General features: G+C 38.1%; 1 protein-coding gene across 3 annotated transcripts in view; it reads left to right on the top strand.

The window, feature by feature from the left end:
• The window catches only part of VTI1A (vesicle transport through interaction with t-SNAREs 1A), a 356,160-nt gene that overhangs the window by 184,097 nt on the left and 144,165 nt on the right, over positions 1-27,898 (top strand). For all 3 annotated transcript variants that reach the window (XM_074959349.1, XM_074959348.1, XM_074959347.1), the window contains 2 exons: positions 22,273-22,343; positions 27,228-27,289. In XM_074959349.1, coding sequence (XP_074815450.1) covers positions 22,273-22,343; positions 27,228-27,289 — 133 coding nt within the window. The remainder of the gene's footprint in view (positions 1-22,272; positions 22,344-27,227; positions 27,290-27,898) is intronic.

Below are 27,898 nucleotides of genomic sequence, written 5' to 3'. Positions count from 1 at the left end.
ACTTCCTGCTTTCTGAATTGCTTTGAGCCGTAAACTGTCTCATTCTTACTCCCAGATTGCAGAGGTACTGATTTTCTTTAGCGCCAGAAACTGAAACTTCACATCCTTTGGCACGTTTAAGGGAATATAGTAACATGACTTAGTGATATTGCTGTGATCCTCTCTTAACCCCCCCAAATTATGATTTATTTCTCTCCTCAAGGTTTAATTATTAAATGGCATATGTTTCCAAGATGTGATTCTTATTCCTAGAACTTTGCCAACATTCAAATGAATAATGACATTTTCAGGTGCAATGACTGCATGTGCTGCCAACTTGGAGATTCCTCCATTTGAAAAACACCTTTTGTTTCTTATTTGTTTTTTGAAAGTGTGAGGAATGGAGAAAAGAAATGCAATGACACTCAAGAAGGTTTGGTTTTGTTGGTTTGGTTTTGGGGTTGTTTTTTTGCCTATACTAAAAATTCAGGGAAATCCTGTAGAATATGCTATGTTAGAACAGAGAGCTAGGAGTCAAAAGAGCTAGGAACCATTCCCGACTCTACCACTGATTCTCTGTGTGACTTTGAGCATAATAATAAGTAACCTCCCAATGCCTCAGTTTCTCTCTGTAAACTAGGGATAATAATGGCCCACCAGTGGGTATGTCCTTTGAAATCCTTGAGTAAAAAGTGCTATAAGCATATAAATATCTATTGTATTTGCAATAATCTTGTCCAGAACAGTGCTAGATTTGATTTTCAGCAATTGAATTAAGGCCCAGTATGTTTTTCTTGATGAAAGGCAGCATGATTCCTTTTTCATAAAATACTGAATATTTTGGATGTATCAAACATTATCATCATGACTTTCAGTCTCACCTTTTTTTTTTTTTTCCCCCCCCTAAGATTCACACTATAGGTCACTATAGGTTGAGATAATTATCATCTGGCCTGTTCAAAGTAGTAGTAGTTTCCAAAAAAAAATGCTGTGGAAAAATGTTTTCATTTCAGATGAGACAAAATTGCAAGAGGTTGTTAGTCTAATTACCCTATATTAAAAAATCTACTGATAGAGCAACTGATATGGGAGATTAAAAAACCCAACCTAAATATTTTGGAAATGACTATAAGAAGTTATATATTCTAAAGAACTGTGGCAAAAAGGTGGTTATAAACAGTTGAATTTAACTGGAGACTTCTCAGATTGCTATAGTCAATTTGTGTATCAAATGAACCTGCATTTTAACAAAATAAAAATAATTTTAACTAAAGGTGAAAAGGGAGTGCTCCTTCCCTTTCAGTTTTCAGAGCAGCAGCCGTGTTAGTCTGTATTCGCAAAAAGAAAAGGAGTACTTGTGGCACCTTAGAGACTAACCAATTTATTTGAGCATAAGCTTTCGTGAGCTACAGCTCACTTCATCGGATGCATTCAGTGGAAAAGCATCCGATGAAGTCAGCTGTAGCTCACGAAAGCTTATGCTCAAATAAATTGGTTAGTCTCTAAGGTGCCACTAGTACTCCTTTTCTTTTTCCCATTCAGTGTGAGTAATATCTAGTGTATCTAAGTGTATATTTTGTGAATAGCCTCTTGTTCTGTCACAGACTGTGGTGAAGAAATATGTGGGAGGTAGCACACTTGTAAGCTGCAATATAGGTTTTACACTGGGGACCTGATTTTCAAACATATGTCTGCTCAGACCCCCAATGTCAGCATTTGTTATTATCCAAAGATAACAAATTAGTCTCCGAACATCAGTTGGGTCACTCTTCCGTATTTGTATGGCATTTTCCCCAAAAATTTTGTCATATTTTGCAGAATTAATCATTCCACTATCCATATCACAGTGTTCCCGGTAATAATAATAATAGCACTTTTATACTGCTTTAGTTTCCAAAATACATTACAAAATTAGTAAATCCTTATACCTTCCCTTGAGTTAAATAAATAAATGATTGTCCTAATTTATAGCTAAGAAAGTAAGGCAGGGAATTTTGTCATCGAAATTCCAGTGTTTGAAGAAAAAAAGTACTAATGGAAAAAATGTAGAGTACCTCTAGTTTCTGGTTCCCACACCAGTGCTTAATCTCCTAAACCACACAGCAGATCAAACTAGACTCTAGTCTACACTGCAAACATATGTCGTTATAACTTTGTTGCTCAGGGGTGTGGAAAATCTACACTTTCAAGTGACGTAGTTATACGGAGCTAATCCCTGGTGTAGACAGTGCTATGTTAATGGGAGGGCTTCTCCAGTCAACATAGCTACAGTCTCTCAGGGAGGTGGAATACCTACGCTGACAGGAGAAGCTCTTCAGTTGGCGTAGGTAGCCTCTTCACTAGGTGCTACAGCAGCAGTGCTGTATGTGTAGACACACCCAGAGCATGAGAAGAGGAACGTGCATAATCAAATACCTTTTGGAGCCAGGGCTGCTTTTTTCTGGTAAGAAATTGAACTACTCATAAACACAGTTATCAGATACATCCCAGATGTAACCGGTTAAGTCATTGGAGCAACAACCCACCAGAACAACAGTTAGGATAGGACTACCAAATAAAACTCACCTATTTTTCCTGATAATCTTCTTCACATTATCTCTCTCTTCTACTGCTGCCCATCAGCATAGAACTGGAGTGCCTTCAATGTAAAGCCAGTAGCAATAAAAAAAGTCCATAGTAGACTTCATGGAGTTTTTGGCACTTCTCCCTGAATTCTGGTAAATTATTTGGTCGTGATGTATCCATTTTTGATCATGTTCCTTACCCCATATTTAATGGCAAATCTCTGTAGGGTTAATATCATGGTTGTTAATTACAAATGTGATGTATATGAGTCTCATTCTTTCATGACTGATTTGTTTTTAACGGAAGAACGTAGTGATGTTTGTTTTTTCCATAGCATTATATGTGTTCATGGCGCTTTATAGAGCATGCTGTATGTGCATACTGCGCATCACTAATTACATGGATGTTATAGCCTTCAGTCACTCGGTTGTTGTTTAAACATGATTTTAACAGCTGTAAGTTATTCAAATGGATCAAGTTATTGGCCTTTGCCAGGGATTGCTTGCTACATGTCAAAATTACTTCATGACATTTCCAAGGAACATACACTGTATAGCAAATTTCTTTAAGGGCTTGCACATAGTCTCTCATTAGAGACACATGGATAAAGCATCTTGAATTAGCTAAGTATTTGGTGCCCTTAAAATATATACTTTGTTTCCAGCTGCCTCCAGAACCAAAGAGTAAACACTCTCCCATTTCTGCATAAGAAAGAGCCAGAAAGGGCCCTTTATTGTGTCATGGAGTACTGTGCTTGGTTTGAAATCCTGCCCATCCTCTCCTGCATGATTTAGTCTTCTATCCAGAAAAGAATGAGGCACCCGCTCTGAATACCATGTGGAAATTGATTGATGAGTGGCCTACAGAGCTCCAGCTCTTTTATTTTTAGGAACACTGTATGTCTAATTGGCGCTATTAAATCATTACAGTATATAATAGATGGAACTTCTGACTAAATCAACAAACTATATTTTAATGAAGAGAAGAGTTTTTAAATGAGAAAGGATACAGCGTTATTTGTGCATTTGTGTGGGGTGGGATGTGTGTTGTTGACTGCAGTATGTGGAGAGGGTTGGAAACAGCCAGCGTTGTATACATTTAGATCTTAAAAATATATTGGCTTTTCAAATACCAAATTGTGAAGATGAACCATTCAAAGTATGATTTTTTTAAAATCTCCCAGGTGTGTGGACCTGTTAGACTCGCAGATTTTGCTCAGTTCATTTCTCTTTTAATCCACAGAGATATGCATATTTTCAAAGATCATCCTGCCGTACTTCCAACAAATTAGTAAAAAGAAAAGGAGTCCTTGTGGCACCTTAGAGACTAACCAATTTATTTGAGCATAAGCTTTCGTGAGCTACAGCATCTGATGAAGTGAGCTGTAGCTCACGACAGCTTATGCTCAAATAAATTGGTTAGTCTCTAAGGTGCCACAAGTACTCCTTTTCTTTTTGCGAATACAGACTAACACGGCTGTTACTCTGCAACAAATTAGTGTTACTCTAAGCCTATCACATTCTGCCACAGCACACCCAGGTTCACTTTTCCTGCTTTGTTTCTCACTCCATGGTATAGCCCAATCACTTCTTGATTATTCTCTAACCTTCGCTTCCATCTTTTTTTCATAGCACAAAATCTGGCCTCAACATGTTCTCTGATCATTCTTTAGGTTTAATAATACTTGTTATAGGGGTTTTCAGATACTTAATATTTGTAAAGGGTTCCGGGGGAAAAAGCTGGTGTATAAGTACTGTTCTTATGGTCTAGCAGAATGAAAATGGCATTAGAAGTCAGGAAGTCGTAAATTCTAATCCAGGCCCTGGTACTGACTTTGTGTGGATTTAGGTACCTCACTTCACCTCTCTGCTTCAGTGTCTCCATTGTAAAATGGGAATAAGTCTACTTACCTACCTCCCCAGGGTGCTGTGAAGATTCACTTATTAATATCTGTGCAGCATTTTCACAATGTTTAAGGTGAAGAAGAACCACAATAATCATTTAGCCGTATAACTCAGGCCATAGAAATTTACCCAGTGATTCCTGGGATGGAGGGAACTATTCTTTCCTACTACGGAAGTGAGTAAAGTGAAAACCAGTAGTAACTTTAAAGAAGTACATGGAGTTACACTGGTATAAAATTGGTACTAATGAGGAGAATCAGGCCTATCAAGTGCCATTTACGAGTTGAACATATATCACAGCAATCTCCCATTCTTTTCTCAGATGTTGCCTTTGGATGCTGACTTTCACACTTCACAGTTAAGCAGTAGACCACATCACTGCCTATTCCAACTTGTTTATGTATATACTTTGATTCCTTTTCTCCCAAATAGTCTTCATACATCAGTACTGTACATTAGAAATATGTCAAATATGTCCATGATGGGATTTAAATAAATACAATAGACAATGTGATGTTAATAATTAAAACTCGAAACAATACTGTTTTTTAAAAAAATGCAAAACACATCCTGAAGGACTCAAAACTAGTATTTCAGCACCACACAAACATGGCATATGAAGTGCAGTAAATGCAGTGTTCATAAACATACATGCTCTGTGTGATTTGTGTCATGAGGGGTTCTGTAGACCTTCATTTGCAACAAATAAACTTAAAATGATATAAAAAATGTGCCAGCAAGGGAGAGATCCTATTTTTAATTTCTCTATGTACGTAACAGCTGAAATTGGAAACATGGCTGGCTCCCTGTTTGTCAAGAATGGAAAACATTGATGTTTTCCATAATTATTAGTAATAATGTTGACTTTAGTAAATTATTCCCTTGTGACAACAGGATTTACATCCTATTTGCTGATTAGCCTTCTAAATGATAGCATTTGTTTTAAGAAGGTAAAATGTGTCAGTAATACAATACACATATAAATCACTATTCTGCACCTGTGTTGTATTAAGCCAAGCGCTGGTAATTCCTGTTTCTGATGAAGGAAATACAGCTGGATTCTGTGCTGATTATTTATTTATTTCATTCCATGCATTTCTAAATACCAAGAACTGTAATCTTCGGGTACCTGGATGTAGCCAAGATTCCCATTTATTTCAGGTGGAATTCTGGTTGTTAAGTGTACATGGGGACAAAGAAAAGTAAAACAAAACAAAACTGGCAGTGTTGTCAAAGTGAGACTTGCATGGGGAGTTAAAAGCAGTGATTTCCAGAGAGTAGAAGATACTATGTCCCCTTCTTCAGTAGCATTATTTATTTATTTGTACAGTTGTAGCACCTTAGTACCCCATTGTGCTAGCCGCTGTACGAGCACAGAACAAAAAGACAGCCCCTGCCTCAAAGAGCTTACAATCCGAATATAAGACAACAGATGGCTACAGACAAACAGATGGGGAATACAAGGAAACAGTGAGATGGGTGCTGGTCAGCATGATAGATAATGATCTTGACACACCAGTGGCCTAGCTATTGTCAAGTTTTTTGTAGTTATCGTGGCAAAGGAGAGTTTGGAGGAGGGATTTGAAGGAGGCACGTGAATTAGCTTTATGGGTGTTTACAAGGAGCTTCTCCCAACATGGCGGGGCAGCACAAGAGCTTGTCTGTTGAAGGTGAAGTATGAAGGTGCTTGTCTGAAAATATAACAAGTGGACAGTGGTGGCTTGTGTCATTGCAAATCAGAGACCAGCATTGATATCTCAACAGTGAAGGAGAGGTTAGGGATAGGCCATGGAAGGGTCTTGCAAGTGAAGATAAGTGGCTTATGTTTGAGCCAGTAGGGAAGAGGGAGCCAGTGGGGAGAGAGAAAGAGAGGGATGACATGGTCAGTGCAACAGGCTAGGAAAATAATTTTTGCAGCAGCATCCTGAATGGATATGAACACGATAAGAGTGCATTTTTCAAGGCCAGAGAGAAGGAAGTTTCAATAACCAAGATGTGAGAGGAGAGCCTGGATGAGAGTTTTAGCTGTGTGAGTGGATATTTTTGAGATATTATGCAGAGGGAATCTGCAAGTTTTAACACAGCCTGGATATGAGGATCTAGAGAGAGGTCAGAATGGAAGATGATGCCTGGGTTCCGAGCTTAAGTGACAGGCAGGATGATGGTAATGTCCAGAGTGATTGAGAAAGGAGGTAGAGAGGAGGATGTTTCAGCCATGTTGAGCTTGAGCTGATGACTAGACATCTTCTAATGCCAGAAAGATAAACCAATATTTCAGTTTTAACAGAATGAAACAGGTGTGGAGTAGCATGGTGGATCTACAAATCGTCAGCATAGACACGGCAGTTTAATTTATGTTCGCGGATGAGGTTACCTGGAGATAAGGTATAGAGGGAGAAGAGAAGGGGTCCAAGGTCAGAGCTCTTGGAACTCCCACGGAAAGTGGGAGGATGGATTAGAAGGAGGATCCTCCAAAAGATATACTAAAGAATGACTACAGAGATTGGAGGAGAATAGGGAGGACAGAGTCATGGAAGCCAAGGAGGACAAGATTGCAATAAAAAAAGCATGGTGAATAATATCTAAGGAGCCTGTGGTCACGTGTTAACCGGCAGCACTCGCTAACCTCTCTCTCACACACACTGGTAGGGATTAAAGCAATCTTTTCCAGAAGAACAAGGGCCCTTACTGTACCCTCACCAACAATATAAAGAACCTCCCTGCTCACTCCCCTGGGTATGGCAGAGCAGCTACTTTTCACTGTCAGCAGAAAGGAGGTGGAACTCTGGTTTTATGGGAGGTTGGTTTCAGAACATTGCTCAGTGCTTATGTTGACTCTAGTTTGAATATTGGGGTTGGGAATAAATTTTTCATCACACACTATAGCTGAACAGTAGGTTTGGGTTGAAGGGTACATATCCAAGAATTGTAGGGTACTTCACACAGAAATGACCAGATAACAACATTAGTATTGTATTCGGGTACTTGCCTCTTTCAGTAGAAGTTTCATTTCTTGGCCCATTCAGGCTACAAAGCCCATGGCCACGCCATGCCATGACTTGCTAGATGAGATTCCCTGGAAGTAGGATGGTTTCTTTTCCTTAATATTGGGCAAACGCTAGAAAACAGAGGGTGCTAAGAGGGCTGTATCAGGGACACTGTGAAAGGAAGGCTTTATAGCCACCAAGACCTCTCTTTAGCAAATAGGTTATATCTATTTCCGTGTGGTTATGGTTTTGGCATCGTGGTTGATTTCCACATCTCGTTGGTTTACAGATCTTCAGGTTTTATGATTATTATTGGGAGCGGGAGGGTTTTGGAGCTGCAGCAAGTCATTGAACTTAGCTTTTTCCATTAAAATATACCACCTGAACCCTGTAACTAAATATAATATACTTTACACTCACACAATGCCTTCTAATCAAGCCTTCCAATGCACTTTACAACTTTACAACAACCCTGTGAAATAAGAAAGACTTATTCTTCCCATTTTACGACTGGGTAATTGAGGTAGAGAAGGGCTAAGTGACTTGCCTGAGGAAGTCTGTGGCACAGATGGAAACAGATCTAGCTCCATGTGTTCCTCTCGCTATGCTGTTTATTTTTGTGCAATCCAAAGTGCCATCAGCAATTCCTAATGTTACACTTGTAACATTACTGTCCTCTATGAAGGAAGCTGGGGTTTTTCCTTCTATCCTATTATATTAAAAAAAACTAAATAGAATATTTTTTCTTAAGTGGAGGGGGAGAGATCTAATTGTCATTTTAAACAGGTTCTTTAAAATCCCATCATTTTACCCACAATAATCCAAGAACATTTAATAAGTCTTAAAATATTCATAACACCAGGAGATCGTTACTCTTGAGACCTTTGTACAAAGTAGCAAAGTGTGTTACAAATATGGCAAAAGCCTCTTTATTTCTTATTTCCTACTATGATTATATGAAGAAAGAAAAATATTCTGTTTTTTCTCTGCTTGCAATCTGCATCCTATTGTTATCTATTGTGGGCCAAAATGGTCCCTAACGTATCTGTTGAAGCCAAAGGAATTACATCAGGAATGAATTTCACTGAGCATATTGTGACAGGGTCGGGCCGCATGGCAACAGGAGAGTAATAGAAGGCAGATATATTAGCCCCAGGTTAAGTAGGTCCCTTTTCCCTGGGTAAAGTAACAGGAAAGGTTCCAGAACAATCAGGAACTTTCTGGAGACAATTAAGACAGACAGGCTGATTAGAACACCTGCAGCCAATCAAGAAGCTGCTAGAATCAATTAAGGCAGGCCTATCAGGGCACCTGGGTTTAAAAAGGAACTCACTTCAGTTTGTGGTACGCGTGTAAGGAGCGGGGAGCAAGAGGCGCTAGGAGCTGAGAGTGAGAACACATACCGTTGGAGGACTGAGGAGTACAAGCATTATAAGACACCAGGAGGAAGGTCCTATGGTGAGGATAAAGAAGGAGTTAGGAGGAGACCATGGGGAAGTAGCCCAGGGAGTTGAAGCTGTTGCACCGCTGTTCCAGGAGGCACTCTAAACAGCTGCAATCCACAGGGCCCTGGGCTGGAACCCGGAGTAGAGGGCGGGCCCGGGTTCCCCCCAAACCTCCCAACTCCTGATCAGACACAGGAGGAGTTGACCTGGACTGTGGGTTCACGAAAACGGCCAAGCTGAGGGCTGCCGTGAAGCTCCAAGGCAAGCAAATCCGCCAATAAGCGCAAGACCCACCAAGGCAGAGGAGGAACTTTGTCACAATATTTAAGTAAAACCCTAGTAATTGCTGTTTTGTCTACAACTGCCAATGCAATCCTTTAGAAAACAAAAAGGGAACTTTCTTTTGCATCACATATGACAACAGCCCAAGTTATATAGTTATATAAACACCAGTGCCAAGTTTTCGTACGACAAGTAATTGTTAAGTATTACTAATTGCTTAGTTACTGCAGTGATGAGTGCTATAGACAAAACTAAAGATAGATATATAAAAACTGAATTAGAAAAGTAGCATAAACATGAGACACAATTGCACTCTGCTATTCATCAGTATGTAGATAGGAAAAAAGACTTTTTATTATGTAATGTTTAGACAGCTGGTACTGTAAATGAATCATCTCTAAAGTAAAAATGAGGTTACCGTAGATGACCACAAACCCATATAAGTTGTGTTGAATATGACTGTAACAAAAAGTAGTTAAAATGTCCTCTGCTTTCAAGTCATGATGGTTGTCATTTGATTAAATAAGAGTGCATTCCGTTTGATGTCTTGTCTTTATTATTCACAGGCACATCCATGTATATGTCTTATCTTTGTATGAAGTGCTGCTGGCAACCAAGTATTCATACAGGTTCCTATTTGCACACCTGCAACACACATGTAGTTTGTGTGTCTTGTGCAGTTTTAATCATTCCTCTTAATTGTGATACATTCACCAAATTGGGGGAAAACATCATTCAGGTACAAAAAGAAACTGCTTAGTGTTTGAAGGAATTTGATAATTTTGCTGTGGTTCCTAGCTTGGCAGGTGGTAATAATGCCTATGCCAGCACTGTCAAAATATGAAAATTAAAGTGACGATGGGTTTTAATGAAATCCATTTGACAAATATAATTAAGGTGTTTTAATATGAAGCCCTGTAATAAAGACTACCGGTGGACTCCCTGAGGTCCTGACTAATTGTGTAGATTGCTTTTAAGCTTTGAATAGTTTTATTGGATAATGAACTGTTAAGAAGTGTTAGATCTTTCTTAAGCAGAATTTGGTTTGAAAAAGAAGAGGAGAGACAGGCCTGAGGTGTGGCATTTTAAACATAATTAGAAGAAAGATTTAAGTTAACATCTTTGATCTTGCTGTCAGTTTTTGATTAGAGCTGTAAATGCTTTAATCAAGTGTAGTGTAGTCATTATATTTCTAACTGTTTTTAAACTGTGAAATTACTGAGACAGTGACATCAGTTTAACACATTTTGAAAATTTGCAGCAAAGTTGTGTTTGTAAACTGGGTGTTTATATTAAAATGTCAGGCTGCAGTGATTTACCAATTTAATGATAATTGCATAATTATAATATTTTGTGGTGAACAAATAGTTTGATAATTTTTTCTAAGATGAAGTGTAATGTGTTGTAGTTGATGAGAACACGCTACTTATTTTTTGTTTTAAAATCTTACCATTTTTTCAACTGAAAACATATTCCAAATTAGAATTTATTGTATTGGATATATGTAGACCATAAAATACATTTCACTCTGTCATTATGTCCTCTATATTTCACTAGAAAAATATGTATATCTGTAGATATATTTAGAAAATGGTGCTGAAGACTTAAATAGCCAAAATGGCAATAATAATCTCTGGGCATTTTACCATCTTCAGTGGATTTAATATATTTGTAACTAACTTGATTGTTCCCAGCTGGAGGCAGTGTGTTCCCCTGCTTTGAGTCTAGGAGTGGGAGTCAGCTGTCCTGGGTTCTCTACCTGGTTCAGACATTGTCTCATTGTGGGCTTGATCATTTTGAGGTGCTGAGCATGAATGAAAATCAGTGTACTCCACGCCTTGCCAGGTCAGGTTGTGTTTCTCTAAGTAGCCACACAATGCAGCAAAACAAAATGTATCAACCTCAAAGGAATGTAACTATTTATATGGTTTGATATTATAAAGCATATATATGAGGAACAACCAGAACAATTATGGACGACACTGGATCACTAGAATCTACTGCCAGCCAGGCATGCAATCGTCATACCACTCCATCACTGTTAGAGCACAGCCAACAAAATAACAACCTCCTTCCTCATTCTGACCCATTCTGAGTGTGCATGGGGAAAAGAGGACTTTTATTGCATGTCCTGGAAGTTAACAGATATGAATTCTGGTGGACCAGGAGAATGGGAGATGTGTTTTAGTCTACTTGAGCGTCCCTCACAGAGAATGGCCTGCTGGCAGTTCTTTCTCCTTTATTTAATGGCAGCTCCAGCTCAATTGCCTCTGCTGATTGTAACTAAAGAGGTGTGGGACAAAGACAGAGGCTCTCTCTCAAATAACCCTTACCCAAACCGATTTTAGGGCTTCAAAAGGGAAACCCAACACCTTGAATTGCCACCGGGAGCCTGCATGCAGCCAGTGCAGCTCAACAATCATGAGCGATACATCTCTAGACTGAAACTGCTGCTTAATAAGCAGGCTGCTCCATTCTGGACGAGCTGGAACTTCTAAATGGAGCCAAAGTGTAGCCCCAACTACAGCTCATCTAATCTTGAGATAACAAAGGTCTGGATAAGCATTGCCAGCTAGCATCAGAAGAAAGCAGTCACACTTGTCTTATTAGTCACCTATTGAAAAAAAGCACCGTTTAAAACAGCTGCCACATGAGCATGTAGCAGCAGTGTGGATCTGACAAGATCCCTAAGGGTACACAGCTCAGGTAGACATACAAACACTCACTCTGCTTGAGTTTAGCACATTACGAATACAGTGTGATTGTAGTACAGTACCTCAGATGGTGGCTCAGGCTAGCTGCTGGAGTATAGTCCCACCCAACCGCACCACAGCCAAACTACTACTTTTAAATACATGAGCTGGAGCAAAGCTAATGGGTGTGTTTACCAGAGCTGGGAATCACAGTTCCCACTGCTGTGTAGACGTACTCTAAAATGCAAATCTTAGCAACAGCAGGTGCCAAAAATCAATTAGCAAAGGGCTGATAAGAACTCTAGCCGTACAGCTCTTAGACCCCATGTGAAGGGCTTAAGATGTTGTTCCTAAAATTTGATTCTACTCTGAAAAGTGGCATTATGGAGGAGTCTATATTTGCATCTCAGAACAATATTTGCATCTCAGTTTTCCAGAACAAATGTTAACAGTAAAAGGAGATTCTATCCTTCCTTACGGCCACTCAGTAAAAGATTTAAGGGTGGCAATTTTGCAACAGAAAAGCTTCAAAAACAGACTCCAACGAGAAACTGCTGAGCTTGAATTAATATGCAAACTAGATACCATGAACTTGGGTTTGAATAGAGATTGGGAGTGGCTGGGTCATTACACATATTGAATCTATTTCCCTGTGTTAAGTATGGTCACACCTTCTTGTCAACTGTCTAAATGGGCCACCTTGGTTATCACTACAAAAGTTTTTTTTCTCCTGCTGATAATAGCTCATCTTAATTAATTAGCCTCTTACAGTTTGTATGGCAACTTCCACCTTCTCTGTGTGTGTGTGTGTGTGTGTGTGCGCGCGTGTGTGTGTGTATATATATATATATAATATATATATCTTCTTACCATATGTTCCATTCGATGCATCCAATGAAGTGGGCTGTAGCCCACGAAAGCTTATGCTCTAATAAATGTGTTAGTCTCTAAGGTGCCACAAATCCTCCTGTCCACAGATATGTTACTCCTATTGAACTCACTAATAGTATTTGCTCATTTACAGACTAATTATTTGTCAACTAGTTGTACTACATCACTGATTTAATGATACATTTCTATTTATCTTTGGTACCTTTGGCCCCTATCACCATAGTATCTGAGTACCTCCCAATTTTTTAATGTATTTATCCTCACAACACCCCTGTGAGGTAGGGCAGAACTTTTATCTCCATTTCACAGATGGGAAACTGAGGAAAGAGAGGCTTAGTGACTAACCCAAGGTCACACTGGAAATCTATGGAAGAGCAGAGAATAGAACCTACATCTCCACAGTCTTGTTGTAGCAGCCTAATTCCTGGACCATCTATCATCTGTAATCCTCATCCTTCCATTTGCAAATGGCGGCGTCACATTTCCAGACACAGGGCGCTGATGGATGGAAGGGACATCCTTCTGATTTCTGAGCAAAAGCCACTCTCATGAGTAAAATGGCATGTATTAGACATCACAGATTTTTTCCAGTTGTAAAATACATGCTGAATACATTAACATTATGCTGAAGTTTTAAAAAATTGCCACCTTCTTGAAGTTATAAAAAAATTGCCTCTTACATTTTCACATGGAGCTGAAGGTTCATGAATAATTTTGAATTCATTTTGCCTCCACTTTTAAAAGATTTTTCTTTTTGGTAAAAATCTCTTTTACTCAGCAGTCTTAAAAAAAAACAAACACAAAAAACACACACCTCAGTACTTTGAGACTCAAACTTTGCATGCAGTTTGTATGTATGGCATTTTGTTTTCAAGAAAGAGTTTAGTTGGTATGGGGAAGTGGGGAATCTATTGAAAGGATTAGCTAATAAACATTTCCTCAGCCTTGCTAACATATGCCATTGTGTTAGCGTTTTGCCATGTTGGTAATTTATACCTATTAAACCTTTGTTTTGCCTATTACTGATTCCCGGGCTTTTGTTTGCACTTATTGTCAGTAACAAGCATTTCATTTTTATATGGGGGAAAATGGTCTCAGTTACTTCTACTGTACTCAAAAAGGAGAATGGGATTTGCAAATGATAAATGGGGAAGTTGACTAGCTAACTAATAAAGATTTGTCTTAATCAAGTATGATTTGTCAGAACAGGAGCGCACGGGGGTCAGGGCACATGCAATGAATAATACAGCATTCACAGGAGAAAAGGACCAGGCAAAAGGCCTCATAAATATGCTGCGATTACGCGCCGCTAATTCGTATTCAAAGAGTGAGTTCACTGAAGCTAGCTCCTAGGTTGCTGAGCTATTCACTTGCCTTGTGGTCTCTCCAATGTATAAGAAAAGTTTTTGTTTAATTTTCTTTTTTATCGCATGTAGTTTTTAGCATGGCTTTATTTTTGCACAGAATAAATATCAACAGTTTTTGGTTTGAAACATAATTTACAATAATAATTTACAATGTGATTAATTAATAATCCTTTTGTTTTGTTTTGTTCAAAAGTCCAGCATCTTATTTTTCATTTAAATATGAATGTGGGTGCAGCAAGAAATATATTCTCCTTTCACATTCAATATGTATTGCTGAGGAGTGTAAGTCCAGTTAAAAAGCTCCCTTTACCTATGGAAGTAGTAAAGATCAAACATGCAGAGAATGCTTGCTTGTGTTCCCAGCATTCCTGACTTTCTAATAAGGCTCTAGATTCAGATTACGCAGGATAAATCTTTAATATATCAGTATGAGTCTTTTAATATAATGGTATGAGGGTAAATCTGAATAAAGCTAAATATCTTGATATTTGATTTTGGATTTGTTTTTTAAGAGCTCTTTTTGCTTCAAGGAGCCATTTATGGGTCTGAAATAACATAAGATATAGTCTTCTCTTGACTTTTCCTCTGTCCAGAAATAGAAACACTAAGAAAAGACCAGTTCTTATTATCTGAGCCTCATAAATGGTTCCTTTAATAATTAAAAAAGCACACAATGAATATCAATGCAGACAAAGTACCTGAAACTCAAATATTTGTGGACCATGTTGTTTTCACTTAGCATTGTTTGTATGTTGTGTATTTGGATATGCATTAATAAATCTGTCTCCCGCTCCTTAACTTTAAAATGTGTCTTGTCTTTCCAAGATGCTTCTGCCCTTTTAATAGGGTAACTGACTTTGATTTCTGCTTGCCGGTGGGCCTACTGGGCCTAACCTATTTTGCATTAAATTTTATGTGCCTTGAGTTGTGTTTATTACATTGAAGATAACTGAGCTGCAGAGGTTGAGTCAGCCTTTGATTTTCAGAGCCTCAAGCTGCCAGATGCAGGAATTGGCATATGAGTTGCCTGCCCTCCAGTCACACCTGTTTTAAGTCTTTGCAGGCTGCAATACTCAGGGTCCAAAATAATTGCTTGCATTGCCTGTTACTTCATATAAAGTTGTTGAATAAAGGAACGTGGAGTTTGAATTTACCAGTTTGAATTCAACCCAGGTGAGACGTAGCGAGAATTCATTGTCATCTCATGGCTGCTTGCATGGGTGAAATTAGAGGATAGTCTTGGTCCAATTCCTAGAGGATAGGTGTCCTCGGCACAGGCTAAATGTGATCAGAATTGTGACTATTTTGCCACCTTTGAGGCAGTCTGAGCGGAAAAATCAAGAATTGAATGAACTGCTCTTTCAGCCCAAGAGGTAGTGCAGTCTGGACGGTACCTTAATAGAGCAGCATGCACTGCCTGAACTGTACCTGTTGTCTGGATAAAGAGAGGACGACAGAGTTTCTAACATGGTTAGGTCAGTCCCTTCCACTAAGAATAATAGAAAGGAAAAATAAGTGAGAAAAAAAATATTGTGACTTGATTCCAACTTCACTTAAGTTAGAGATTGTAAATGGGGTAGCAGGATATTTATTTGTCTTATTGCACTGAGCAAGGTACTTTTCTGAACAGTTGCTCCAAGAGGGGAGGAGAACATTTGAAAGGAGGATTTTGGAGCAGATGAATATTACTGAACTAGCATATAGCCAGAACAACGGCTGGACTTCAGTATAGGTAAGCCCAGAGTCGAATCAAAGCCTGCCACCTCCTGTGAACGATGCCGTGAGGATGTTAGCAAGCGAGCTAAGAGAGATAGATGTGTGATGGAAGTAGACAGAAAAAATTATCAGTTAGTGAGAAATGTGTACTTTTTATGCCAGTAGATTGATGTATGTTAGAATTTTAGAAAAGGTAAGAAGCCCTAGAAAAAGAAGAGGCTACTAGAGGTGAAGTTACCAGGCCTGTCATCTCTCTTCCTCCTCCCTTCTCACCCGCCATTTTCTATTACTTCTCATTCAGATGTTTACCCACTCCCAAAAGAGTGAGCGGGAGGAGAGGAAGCGTTGGTTTTAAACTGCTACAGTTCAGTCCTAAAGGTATTGATGTTGTCTGGCCTCTTTCTCATGTACCTTTTCTTCCATATTTGCTCTCCGTTGTAGAAAGCAGTAAGTCTGAATTTTTGGTTTCCCTGATCTCGAGATCAAAATACCATGTTTTTTGCTGTTGACCAACAAAGTGGATTTTATGAACTTTCGTCTTAATTCATGGTACCGTTTTTATTTTAAAGAGGTTTGCATTTTTAAGGTGGATTGGGAATTGGGTTGGGACTTTTTTTTTATTTTTGTTTTGCTTTCACAGTGAGACCAACCAGGCAGCTTCTTTTACCCTGTCTTGTAACTGAAATCATGAAAGCACAAAACATTGTGGTTGTCCTTTTCATACCTTAGCAAAGGTGATATTAAGTATGCTTTCTAAGATATACTCTAACCGGTGCCCTGTTATATATAATAACAATTGGACTTCTGTTTTTTCCTGTATGTACCCATCAGCATCCCATTTACTGCAGATACTTAGTCATTTGAATAGCATAACTTTCTCATTTCACTATGCTGCATTCTTTTAATGTTTTACAAATATTCTCTCTATTGACTTATAACCATTACCCTTAATCCTTGATTTATCAATAATAATCTGTTTGTCATCTAATGACCTAAAGATCAAAATGACTGTCTCTAATTGTTATCTCTTCTAATGAAATATATCTCATTAGAGATATATATAAATATATATTAATGAAATATATATTTCACTAGAAGATATATAGATATAAATATATATAAACTGCAAACTTGTACATTTATAAGGACTTCTACTTATGTAACCATACTTAAAGATGTCAGCACTTTTTTGTATTAACTTTCTGCTATCCGGTACCTTTTCACTCAACCCTGAACTCTTTTGCCTCCTACAGTATATTTTCCAAGTCTGCAAAATTGCTTGCTGTCACCTCTGAAATACTGCTCACATATAATATTTTGTAGCATGACTTTTTGCAGAAATTCTTATTGATGTTTTAGTCTCCTGTAATTCCCTCCCTTTAATACTCCCAAAGTCCAAATTCTCCCAATTTTAACCTAACCAAAATGTGACAACCATACCATAACAGGGTTGCTGCCACTTGAGCAGTTCCTCACGGCAAGAATTCCCTTTGCAGCAACGTCCCTCTGTTCTACCTCTTCAGGGCCCCTTGCAGGTCCCGCACAGCCTTTCTTATTAGTCCGACCACCCTCCATTTGAGTCTGGTTTAATGCCCAAAACCATTCCAAACAGTCCATGACTGCAATTCAGAGGTTCAACTTATCTCTGGCTCTTCTGGCATCCACATGGAGTTCTTCGCTGCTCTACCCAAGGTCACTTCTTATAGCTGTGTCCCCTAGAATTGAACTCTCTGGCTTCCTTCTCTTTTCAGTGTCTCCCCTTTTTCTGAGGGAGAAAGCATTCTATATACTGCCCTGTTCCAGAGAAAACTTCTCCTGATTGGCTGAAAGAAGAAGGGAGCTCTGATCCTGTACCCTTTAAAGGAATGGTTCATGGGGTTTTGCCTCCATCCAACTGCTAATTCCCAGGGATTGCTTCCTCTTTTCTGCTACAGAGCCATTTCCTGAGCCTTTGTGGATTCCAAACCTCTGAAACAAATTCTTCTGGACCTTGTGCTCTTAAAGGACCAGTATACCCCATTTTGCAGACCTTGAAAGAAAATGCCCCCAGACTCAAAGATCTTAACTGGGTTTCTGCCATTTCAATACCCCCTATAAATACATCCCTATTTCAGGTTTCAGAGTAGCAGCCGTGTTCATCTGTATTTGCAAGAAGAAAAGGAGTACTTGTGGCACCTTAGAGACTAACAAATTTAGAAAGCTCATGCTCAAATAAATTTTGTTAGTCTCTAAGGTGCCACAAGTACTCCTTTTCTTTATCCCTATTTCAGGATCTTTCACGGATTTGATACATGCTTCTCTTTAAGTCCTGATTCCAGAAATCATCTGTATTTAAGAAGGCCACTTAAGCATGTGCTTAGGTGCTTTCCTGAAATGGGGCCTTAGACTTCCCCACCCTACTATCTCTTCCCTCTTCCTCTCCACCATAGGTGGCAGCTTTTCTACTTCTCTGCCCTAACCATCTGATCAGCCTTTTTAATTCTTTAACATTATCTTTACATCCCACTCTGTGGTCAGTCTGTCTCCCTCTCTCACCTCTGTTTGTATGTCTAGTAAGTCTGTGTATTTGTATGTAGAACACAAATGTAAAGTCTTATTGAACAAGCCATCTAGCATTCTCCCCATAATTTGGTCGCGCCTATCGTCAACCCTTTTACCACATCAAGACGTGTGCTGCGTTTTACTGATAAGTGCAGGAATATACCACACACAGGGGTGACATTTTGATATGAAAGATACTGTGTAAAACATACATCGTCTTATATTATAAATCTCCATTTTAGTAAGGTTGGAAATAGCTGATTTAAGAGGTTATCTCTATATAAATTGCATCCTTGGAAAATACGTACAAGTCATATGTATGCACAGCTCTCTTTCTCATGCACACACCCACAAAACTGCAATAACTGATGTCCTATCCAGCTTGTTTTGTTCTTTTTAATGCTGATATAATATCATGCATCAGGCACATCACACAATTTTTCCTTGCTTGTTTTCTTTGGTTTCAAACCACTTAAGCATTTATTTACCTTACAGGCTAGACTGATTTTGAAAGAGCCTCTCTAATCACTCAAGTCAATAATACACATTTTTAAAGAATGACTAATGTATTTACCCAAGAGACCAGTATAGCTGTGAATGAGCCTTTCCAGTCTGTTGGATAAATAAATATGCATTTTATAAATTCCATGGAACGATTCTTGGTTTTTCTTTATGCATGAAAAAGAAAATAGACTCCAGCAGAAAAAAAAGTATTAAACCTGTGATGTAGATTCACTGTTAAAGGGATGCTTTCAAATATCTGTGTATGTTTTTTCATTTTTATTTTTTTGCTTTCCATTCTCTCAATATCCTGTTAGACCCTTGTAAGTATAAATACTTTTCCTGCAGATTTTTCCTTTCTTTATTTGGTAACTGCTTCCCACCCCTATTTTTGAATGGAGTTGCCATGAACATGACTATTCATTTCACAACTTCAACCATATCCTATCACAGCATCTTTATTTATGCATCTGATCACGTGCAAAACTTTGGGAAGTGATATCATCTTCTTGCTTGCACAACCTGCCCATATAGAACTAAACATCATTTAAGAAGGCCACACCAAAAAAGAGTGGTACTGTCAAATTGCTCATTGATGAAGAGATTGGTTTCCCCCACCTGATTTTAACAGCTTCAAGGCAAAATTAAATGTGTGGCCTGGGAAGCCTGATACTTGTTGTCCTTTTAAGCCTGATGCTCAATTATGACTTTGTCTTTGTGCGGGATTATAGTTTATTATTATTATTATTCATTATCTCATTCTTAAGCTATGCTGTGATATGTGTATTGACTGTTCTTGCCTTGTGTCAATTAGAACATGAATTATAGTGGTATAAATGGTTTTTACGCCTTTGCTTCGGGATGTTTTAGCTGTAATTTTTAGAACATAATTTTATGTCACTTTCAGAAACTCACTTGGCCTAGGTTAATTTTAACATTATGATGATTTATTTGCGTTACAGCAGCATCTACTGATTGTTTTTGGGTATCCGCGTCCTGGCACTGCCCATGTCCGTGTATGCACACCCCTCCCCCCCCCCCCCAAAATAGTTTAAGATCAAAAGAGCTTACAGTCTTGACATAAGGCTCCAGGTATACAGCACATTTACAATATCTGACAACTCTTTGGTTCTAGTCTTGGTCCTAAATGCCTGCATGTGAACCACAACATACTTTATAAAACTGGCCACTTTGTGTAATTGTAGTAGCCTAGTAACTGATTCAACAAGATAAGTAGTCTGAAAGAATCTAAACTGCAATCCTGGATTAAATGAATACATTTGCTTTTTAAGATTGGTGAAAGTTTGAACTGGCAGGAAAACATCAGGGACATGAGGAATATAATGTAATATGATAGTAAACATAAGACAATAGTATCAAAGTGGTCAAATGTTCTATTTAAGAGCTTAACTCTGCCGCTTCCCTGCCCATGGAAGTCTTGGAGCAAAGTGAAGAGGTGCCTTTCTCATTTACCTGTGTGCATTTCTCTACATTATTGACCTTGCATCTGCAAAAGTCTCACTGATTTTAGTGAACGTTCTGAGAGTGGAAGAGCTGTACTATAGGATGCTTAGATCAGGGGTTCAATTTATGATGCTCAAACTGATCGCCAGAATTCTAGCGTCACCTCCGTTAGGTCTCGTATTTCAACTTATGCTGTTATTTTTGCCCAAAAAGGGCAAAAGATCATCAAATGCAGTGCATATAGAGTAAAACAACTCCTGTAAAATTGATGATCCATCCAGTTATATATCTGTAGAGATTGTTGGAAAGGAAATGCAGCTCTCTCAGTTCTCGGACCCCTGTGCCAGTTTGAACTTCACGGCTGAAGGTTTAATCCCTAAGTATCATATCAACAATTCATTTTGTGATATTCTGGCTGACATGCTCTCCTTCCTTATTTATTGATGTCTTCAGTCATCAGCAATGAGAGGAAAATACACTATTTGTCAAAGTGATGGTGGATTACCCTCAGTTACAGTTGATGCTGTTATCATGTTGATGGTTAGAAAATTAAACTAAATCCTTATAAAAAGCTAAGAATGTGAACATACCACTGATAGGAAGAAAAAGATTTGAACAAATACAGTAACTTTCTTAAGTTGGCATATAAAAATATATAGCTGCATCCTTCAAAGATATTTTTGAGTTTTGTTTGTGAAATTCCAGACCATTTTAGCCAATGTGCTTTTTATTTCTTCCTTTGAAAGAAAATCTTCTCCTGACTCTTTTTTACTTACACACACACACCAAATTTTGAATAATAAATATTTCCAGCTGACACTAGTTTGCTGGAATTTGGCTGATTGTTTTACTTTACTTTTGAAATAAAATATATTTTTCTTAAAAAATACAGTGAATATATGTATCCTTTTATGTATTCCAAGACTTTAAATGCTTTAATAGTGATTGATAATAAGCACATTATAGTTTCATCCAGAGGGTTATGAGACATACATGCAGATGAGTCTTGAGTCACTTTTCCTACTCTACCATCTGTACAGCTGTGCTTACAGCTTTTTAACTCAGTAACCACATATCTTACCACGTTTCACCTTTGGGAGGCATTGTATATACAGCTAAAAGTAAAGAGCTGCAAGCCAGCAGGGACAAGATAGCATAATGGGGATGTCAATTTGTGGTCAGATATCTGAGGAAATATTTATCTTACTTGTACTGTACTTGGCAATGGATCCAGCAATATAGACTGTAATGAATATTTTTGGTCTTTAGCTGACAGAATATATATCACTGTGCACTGAAATTATTATTAAGGGGGGAGAAAAGGATGTCCAGGATTTCTTTGCCTCATATTTAAAATGCTAGGCCATCAGTGGACCAAAGCAGAACACCAGTTGTGTGAGGAGGAAGGGTTAACACTAAAATAACAGAATTTCATTTGAGTAGCAGGTGGAGTTAGGAATGCAGGGAGAAAGGCCTTCCACTAATGTCTGTTGTTTCAGAATCTCCATAACTGTGCTGGTATCTCTTAGTAAAAATTTCCTGATATTTCCCAGCAAGGGAAGCAGAAGGGGAGAGACAAAGGTTAAGAACATGTGAGAAGTATGAACTCCCACTCTGCAGAACAAGTATGATATTCTTCTTGCCAATGTTGTGTAGACCAAAGGTTAACATGAATCCCTATAGCCTAAACTATCTCATTAGACTGTCAGTATGACAGCTTCTAGTTTGATTGTTACCTCTTCATGTGTATGATATTTAAGACATTTAAAGCTTGTTAGTGATTTTGTCGTTGAATTTAGGTGGAGTGATTAGGCTCTCTTACGTTACAGTGCTGTTTTTCTTTAAATATATTTATTAGAATTTAACCTGGCATGTTGGGGGCTTACAGAGAAAAGCTGAATTTTTCAGGATTTATATTTTGATTTTTTTTAATGCAGAGCAGATTGGACAGGAAATGTTGGAAAACCTGAGCCAAGACAGAGAGAAGATCCAGCGTTCTCGGGAAAGGGTAAGTTTGACTATAAAGAATTGCTGGTCTCGGGTTTTGTGTGCTTTGGGCAAGTTCACTTTGCAAGCAGAAATAATCCAGGACATTGATTAAAGTCTTAAATAAGTCAACTATTATATCATGATATGTAATCACCACCCATCATTACTTATTAAAAAGTAAAAGCCTAATAGGGGCTTGATCCTGCAAACTCTGAGTAGTACAAGTTGTCCCATTAAAGTCAATGGGTCTGCATTTGCAAGGAAGAAATTGGCCCCAATCCTGCAATCAGACCTGATCAATGTGTGTCTTGGAATTTTTTCAAGCCCAATTTTTTTTTCTGTTTCTTCCTGTTCCTGCCTGGAGCAAGGTCAAGAAGGAATGAAATTTTCCTAGAAAGCTGACTGGTGAGCCTCCAGTCATAAGCCATCCAAAGACCTGTTGTCAGAAATGGAAGACCTCAAATTCCTAGTATTCAGTCCCATTATACGCCTCTTAGTTACTGTTTTCAGGTCTTCATTAGATCCATATAAGAGCATATGTCTGTGGCATAAAGTCCACTTGAAGGTTGTGATCTTAGCTCACATTTCTATGTATCCCATTTTCTAAATTGTTGTTGTTAAAAGACCAAAGATGGAGACCATTGTCCCTCAGTGGCCAATAACTTTGCACTGCACATACAGAGGCATCATGTTACAGAGCAGGGAGATAATAAACTATTTCTGTAGAACTCAGGTATGACTGCACTAGACTGGAATGTTGCATTCAGTTCTTAGCCCCTCATTATTGAGAAAATATTGACTAATTGGTTGAATTTACTAAGAGTAAAGTTTAAATGAGTTAGATGTATGGATAGAGGTATATAGCTTGGCTAAACATTAAAGATATTATAATAGTTTCCCTCTGTTTGAAAAATGCAAACTCCTTAGATGGCAAGGAATGCATTAATTTAAGACTGATATGGGACATAACTAAAAATATTTGGAATGATCTAAGAAATTAAAGATGTAGGTTTCAGAGTAACAGCCGTGTTAGTCTGTATTCGCAAAAAGAAAAGGAGTACTTGTGGCACCTTAGAGACTAACCAATTTATTTGAGATGTAGGTTGCATATCAGGAAGCATATCCCACAAAGAGATTTACTAGACTCCCAAGGAAATGGTGGAAACCACATTGCAGGAGTCACTTAATTTACCAAGAGTGAACAGGGTTCTGAAGAAAAATGGGTTTCAGGGATTAATACAAAATTATCAGTAAAACTGACAAGATTTTCTAATTCCCACCATACCACTCAACTCCATCAGTCCCAACATCTTGTTTATTTCCTTCTCCCTGCTTTCTCCTATTATTTAAAATAAACAATTTTTAAAAACTTGTGCACTTGTATAGATTTTCATTTCCTGATTTCAAAGCACCTTCCAAAGGAAAGTACTGTATACCCATTTTGCCAAAGGTCACACAGGAAGTCTGTCAGACCTTAACCACAGGATCATCCTTCCCAATTTCACAGAAAAAGTTAACATAGGTTTTTTTTCCCAGTGTATCCCAAATCTGTAACAGATTATTCAATATATGACCAAGATCTATTATTTGAATGTCCATTTTTATCTTCACTTGCTAGCCATGCTTGAGGTTTTAGGTTTGTACATCAACAGCTAATGACATTGCAATCGGCTAAAACAGAATTCTCTGGCTTGACATAGCTGGGTTTTTTTGTCATCGGTTGTTGCACTCATCGCTGAGCTCATGTATTAGCAGGGAAATGGAAGAAGAGCTATCTTGGAAATATTTTGTTTTAGAATAAGTGTATTTATGATTTGAAAATCTGTATGTTGGGTTTTTTGCCAGTGCAGAATAGAAGAGGTTGTGTTTTTATTGCTCCCTTAGGCTGTTTGCCTATTTGGTCTAACTTTTCTTCTGCTTGTTTTTACCTTAGGAATACCAGGTCCTGACTTTTGCTTGAGAACTTTGTCAAACCTGGATAGTGGCAATCTAAGAATCGCTACCCTGAGCAGTAATTTTACCTTTCAGGTTTGCCAAACTCCTCCAGCAAAAAGAGGGAAGTTAGGAACTCATATTTAAAGGTAAAAAGCCGAAAACTTCTTTTTATCACAAAAGAAAGGAAGGAAAACAACATATTACCCTCCCCCTCTGACCCACTGTGTTTGAGCCTATCATTACACGTAATAAAAGAGCAACAGGAAAGCACACACGTTTGCTTATAGTTCACCTCTGGCATAGATAAAAACTTGGTTTTGTAATGAGCTTTTAAAAAATTGCAGGAGGTATGTTTTTCTGTTGCATGTGTCATACTGGTTTAATCTGGTTTTCCAGAAGTTGAATCAGCTAGACTTTACCTTATGCATCATAAAGCACCCATGACATGGCCTTCCCAGAACAAAGCACACAACCTATCACCTCATGGTTCTTGGTTACAAAGCATTGGGACAAACTCCAGCCTTTTCATCCAAACTGGGGGATGGGAGTGTCAATTATTCCTATCCTTCTACTTTGTTCTTCTTTAGTAGCATTTAATTAAATAATATAACCACAAAATAATTCTGTAAAATAGTATAGAAGACATTCATCACTAAAGGCCCTATCTGGCAGACATTTACTACTATGTGTGGTGAATGTAACTACTCACAGTGGTTAGCATTAAACATGATAGTAAATATTTGCAAGATCAGAAAATGGAAGCTGTTCTTAATGCACTTTTTGTACTAGGTATTCAGGTACTAGGTACTGTTGGATGTAACTTATGATGGCGAAAATTCTTCATTATCTGGAGATTCCCGCTTACAGTTGCCCTTTTACTTTTTATGGATTTATAACGCAGAATATGTTTGGTCTCCCAAATCGAAGTCTCTGATAGCAGTAAGGCATTGATTGCCCTACCTGCTGAATCATCAGGCAACCCATTAAATCTGAATTTATAATGAAGTAGTAAATGTTGGATGAAGTGAGGTAAAATTTAGAAAATAAATAAATATATACCCGTCTCCTTCATGAACTCTCCAGACAAATCCCCTCTCTTGTGGTTAACTCTCACTCTGCCACATGAGCCATGGAGGCATTCCAAGCAGCCTATGGGAAGTGCAGGCTTCGGATATAAAAACTTAAGTAATCTAGAAGTGAGGGTATAAAGATTCCCCACCAACAGTCCCTCAGTTCTATTTTTGCACCTGCTTAAGCAGGTTGTAGAACAGTCCTCTCTCATCAACTTGGAAAAAAAAAAAACCCTAACATTTTCTAGTTTTCCTTTCACCTTCCCTTTAGATTTCAACTGCACTGTGTGTCTGTGCATGTGTGTATCTATAGTGTTTTTATTCTCATTCCCCTTCAGAGAAAATTGTTGTAGTTTACAATGCATTTCAAAGAAGGGCTTGCTAGAGTTGTTAGGTTTTGCTGAGCTTTATTCCTGACTTTGCTGTGAGTGCAGAAAAGCTAGATTAGGAGACAGGACTTGATGACTGAGGGGGTTTCTTCACATCTGATGTCCGATACTGAAATTTAAGATATGTGCTTTTTACAATGGTAAAATAACCAGGATTAACCAGCAAATTTGTCTGTCTGTGAAGAAGACAGTAGAGCTGTGTAAATAGCTGAGTTTTTGATTCACTGGCAGTTCCAAAAATTGAAGAAAAAAAAATACTCATTTCGGGTCATCCTAAAACCTACGTTTTTTTGGCATTTTCTGTGAATAGAAAATAGCGAAAAGCAAAAACCGTTTTGGGTCCTACTTGATGTTTTGTTCAACCCATCACCAATGATGTTTTGTTCAACCCAAAACGAAAGGTTTGTTTTGATTTTAGGCATTTTTAACCACTTTCTTAAAAAACCAAAGGAAACCTGGTGCTAGATTCCCAAGGGGACCTAGGCACTGTTCACAAAACCAAGGAGGAGAAGGCCCCCAAGGTAGTGCCCCACTTCTTATATCCAGTAGACTAATGGTTGGGACACTTAGCTGCAATGTGGAAGAACTAGCTCTGAATCCCCTCTCTGAGCACAGACTGGTAAAAATACTTAAATATTTATTAGGCCAGAGAGATAGTGAGAATCACTCTATAGCCTCCCTTTTCTTGAACTGAAAACTGCTTTTAAATCTGGCATTTGCCTAAAATGCCATGTTTACTATAGAGCTCTGTAACAAGAAAGTTAATTAAGTTCATTTGGATATGTAGTGTTGCTGAGCACTGTTAAACCACTACCTTTTTTTGACCAAAGGGGTGGGCAAAGTTGTTATAATATAATTATAATTAAATATATTTAATTTCATATACACCCATATATAGTAGTTTGCACAATCTGTAAAGTGTTTTGGGATCTGTTTCAATTAAAGTTGCTATAAACTGTAAGATTAGTTCCTACTTTCATATTTAAAATAGGTAAAACTTTGCTGTAGAAGCACTATGGAAATATTTTAAGGATATATTTTCCACTGTATCAGTCATATGACATTGTTCTGTGATATTGTTTTTGCTTCAGATTGCTTTGTCTGGAGCATCTATGAAAACAACTGAAAGAACAGTATGTGAAAAAACAAGAATAGCTAACCCTTTGGGTATCTCCTCATCCCTTGGTACCCTCATTTAACTCCCAGTAACATTCATAGGACACACACACACAGAGAGACACAATGGAAAATATAGATGCTAATCTGTAATGCCTTTTATTCCTCAGATCTTTATTTATAGAGCCTTTGCTTTTTGTTACATCCACTGTTGAATCTTTCACAGATTTCATCTTTATGTAAGGAAAAAAATCTACACTTAAATTTCAGAGCTTTACTAGAATTGAATGCGAGCTAAAACTGAGGAAGATTAAACCAATGTACAATAGAACTCTGCTGTTTGTACTTAATGGAGTGCATGTGGTTTTTTTAATATAACCCTCTTCTCCTCAGCTTAGAGAAACAGATGCAAACTTGGGAAAGAGCTCCAGGATCCTAACCGGAATGTTGCGAAGGTAAGGACAAGGTAGGGATACCTCTGTCTCTATCGGCTTTATTATTTTTAATTATATCTCAGCATTTGGCTAACTTGCATGGTTTTTTCCTCACAATCCAGTAGAATCTCTTAAAACTAAATATTGATGTTGGCACAAGCAGTCACTGAGGAAAAATCAGATGAGAGGGACGTTTTTACCATAGGAGTTTTGCACAAACTATGAAAAAAATTTAGGTTGGCTGTAAAATAGTTTTCCATTGTGTAACGCTGACAGACCCTGGTTGTTGGCAGGCGGGATTGAACCTGGGACCTCTGAAGCTTAGCGTTTAAGCCTCTACTGCATGAGCTAAAAGCTAGATGGCCCTTAGCCAACCTGTAGCAGACTCATCAATCTGTAGCTGGGCTAGGTGTCACCAGAGGGGGACAGAGCGCCAAACAGGCATAAGTACAGTTGCATCAGAGGTGTGGCCCCTTTCCTGAACCATTTCTCGGTTTTCATCCTATTCTAAAAATAGGCTGTTTAATGGAGATACAGCACCCATTATTTCTGGATATACAGTCAGGTGTTTTAACCTGTTAGTTTAAATTTGATTATTTTATATTTATAATACAATTTATACTCAGAGCA

Source organism: Natator depressus, chromosome 7 (genome assembly GCF_965152275.1).
Source record: "Natator depressus isolate rNatDep1 chromosome 7, rNatDep2.hap1, whole genome shotgun sequence".
Lineage (NCBI taxonomy): Eukaryota > Metazoa > Chordata > Testudines > Cheloniidae > Natator > Natator depressus.
Note: the sequence above shows the minus strand (reverse complement) of the source record. Positions and strands in the feature narration are given on the sequence as shown.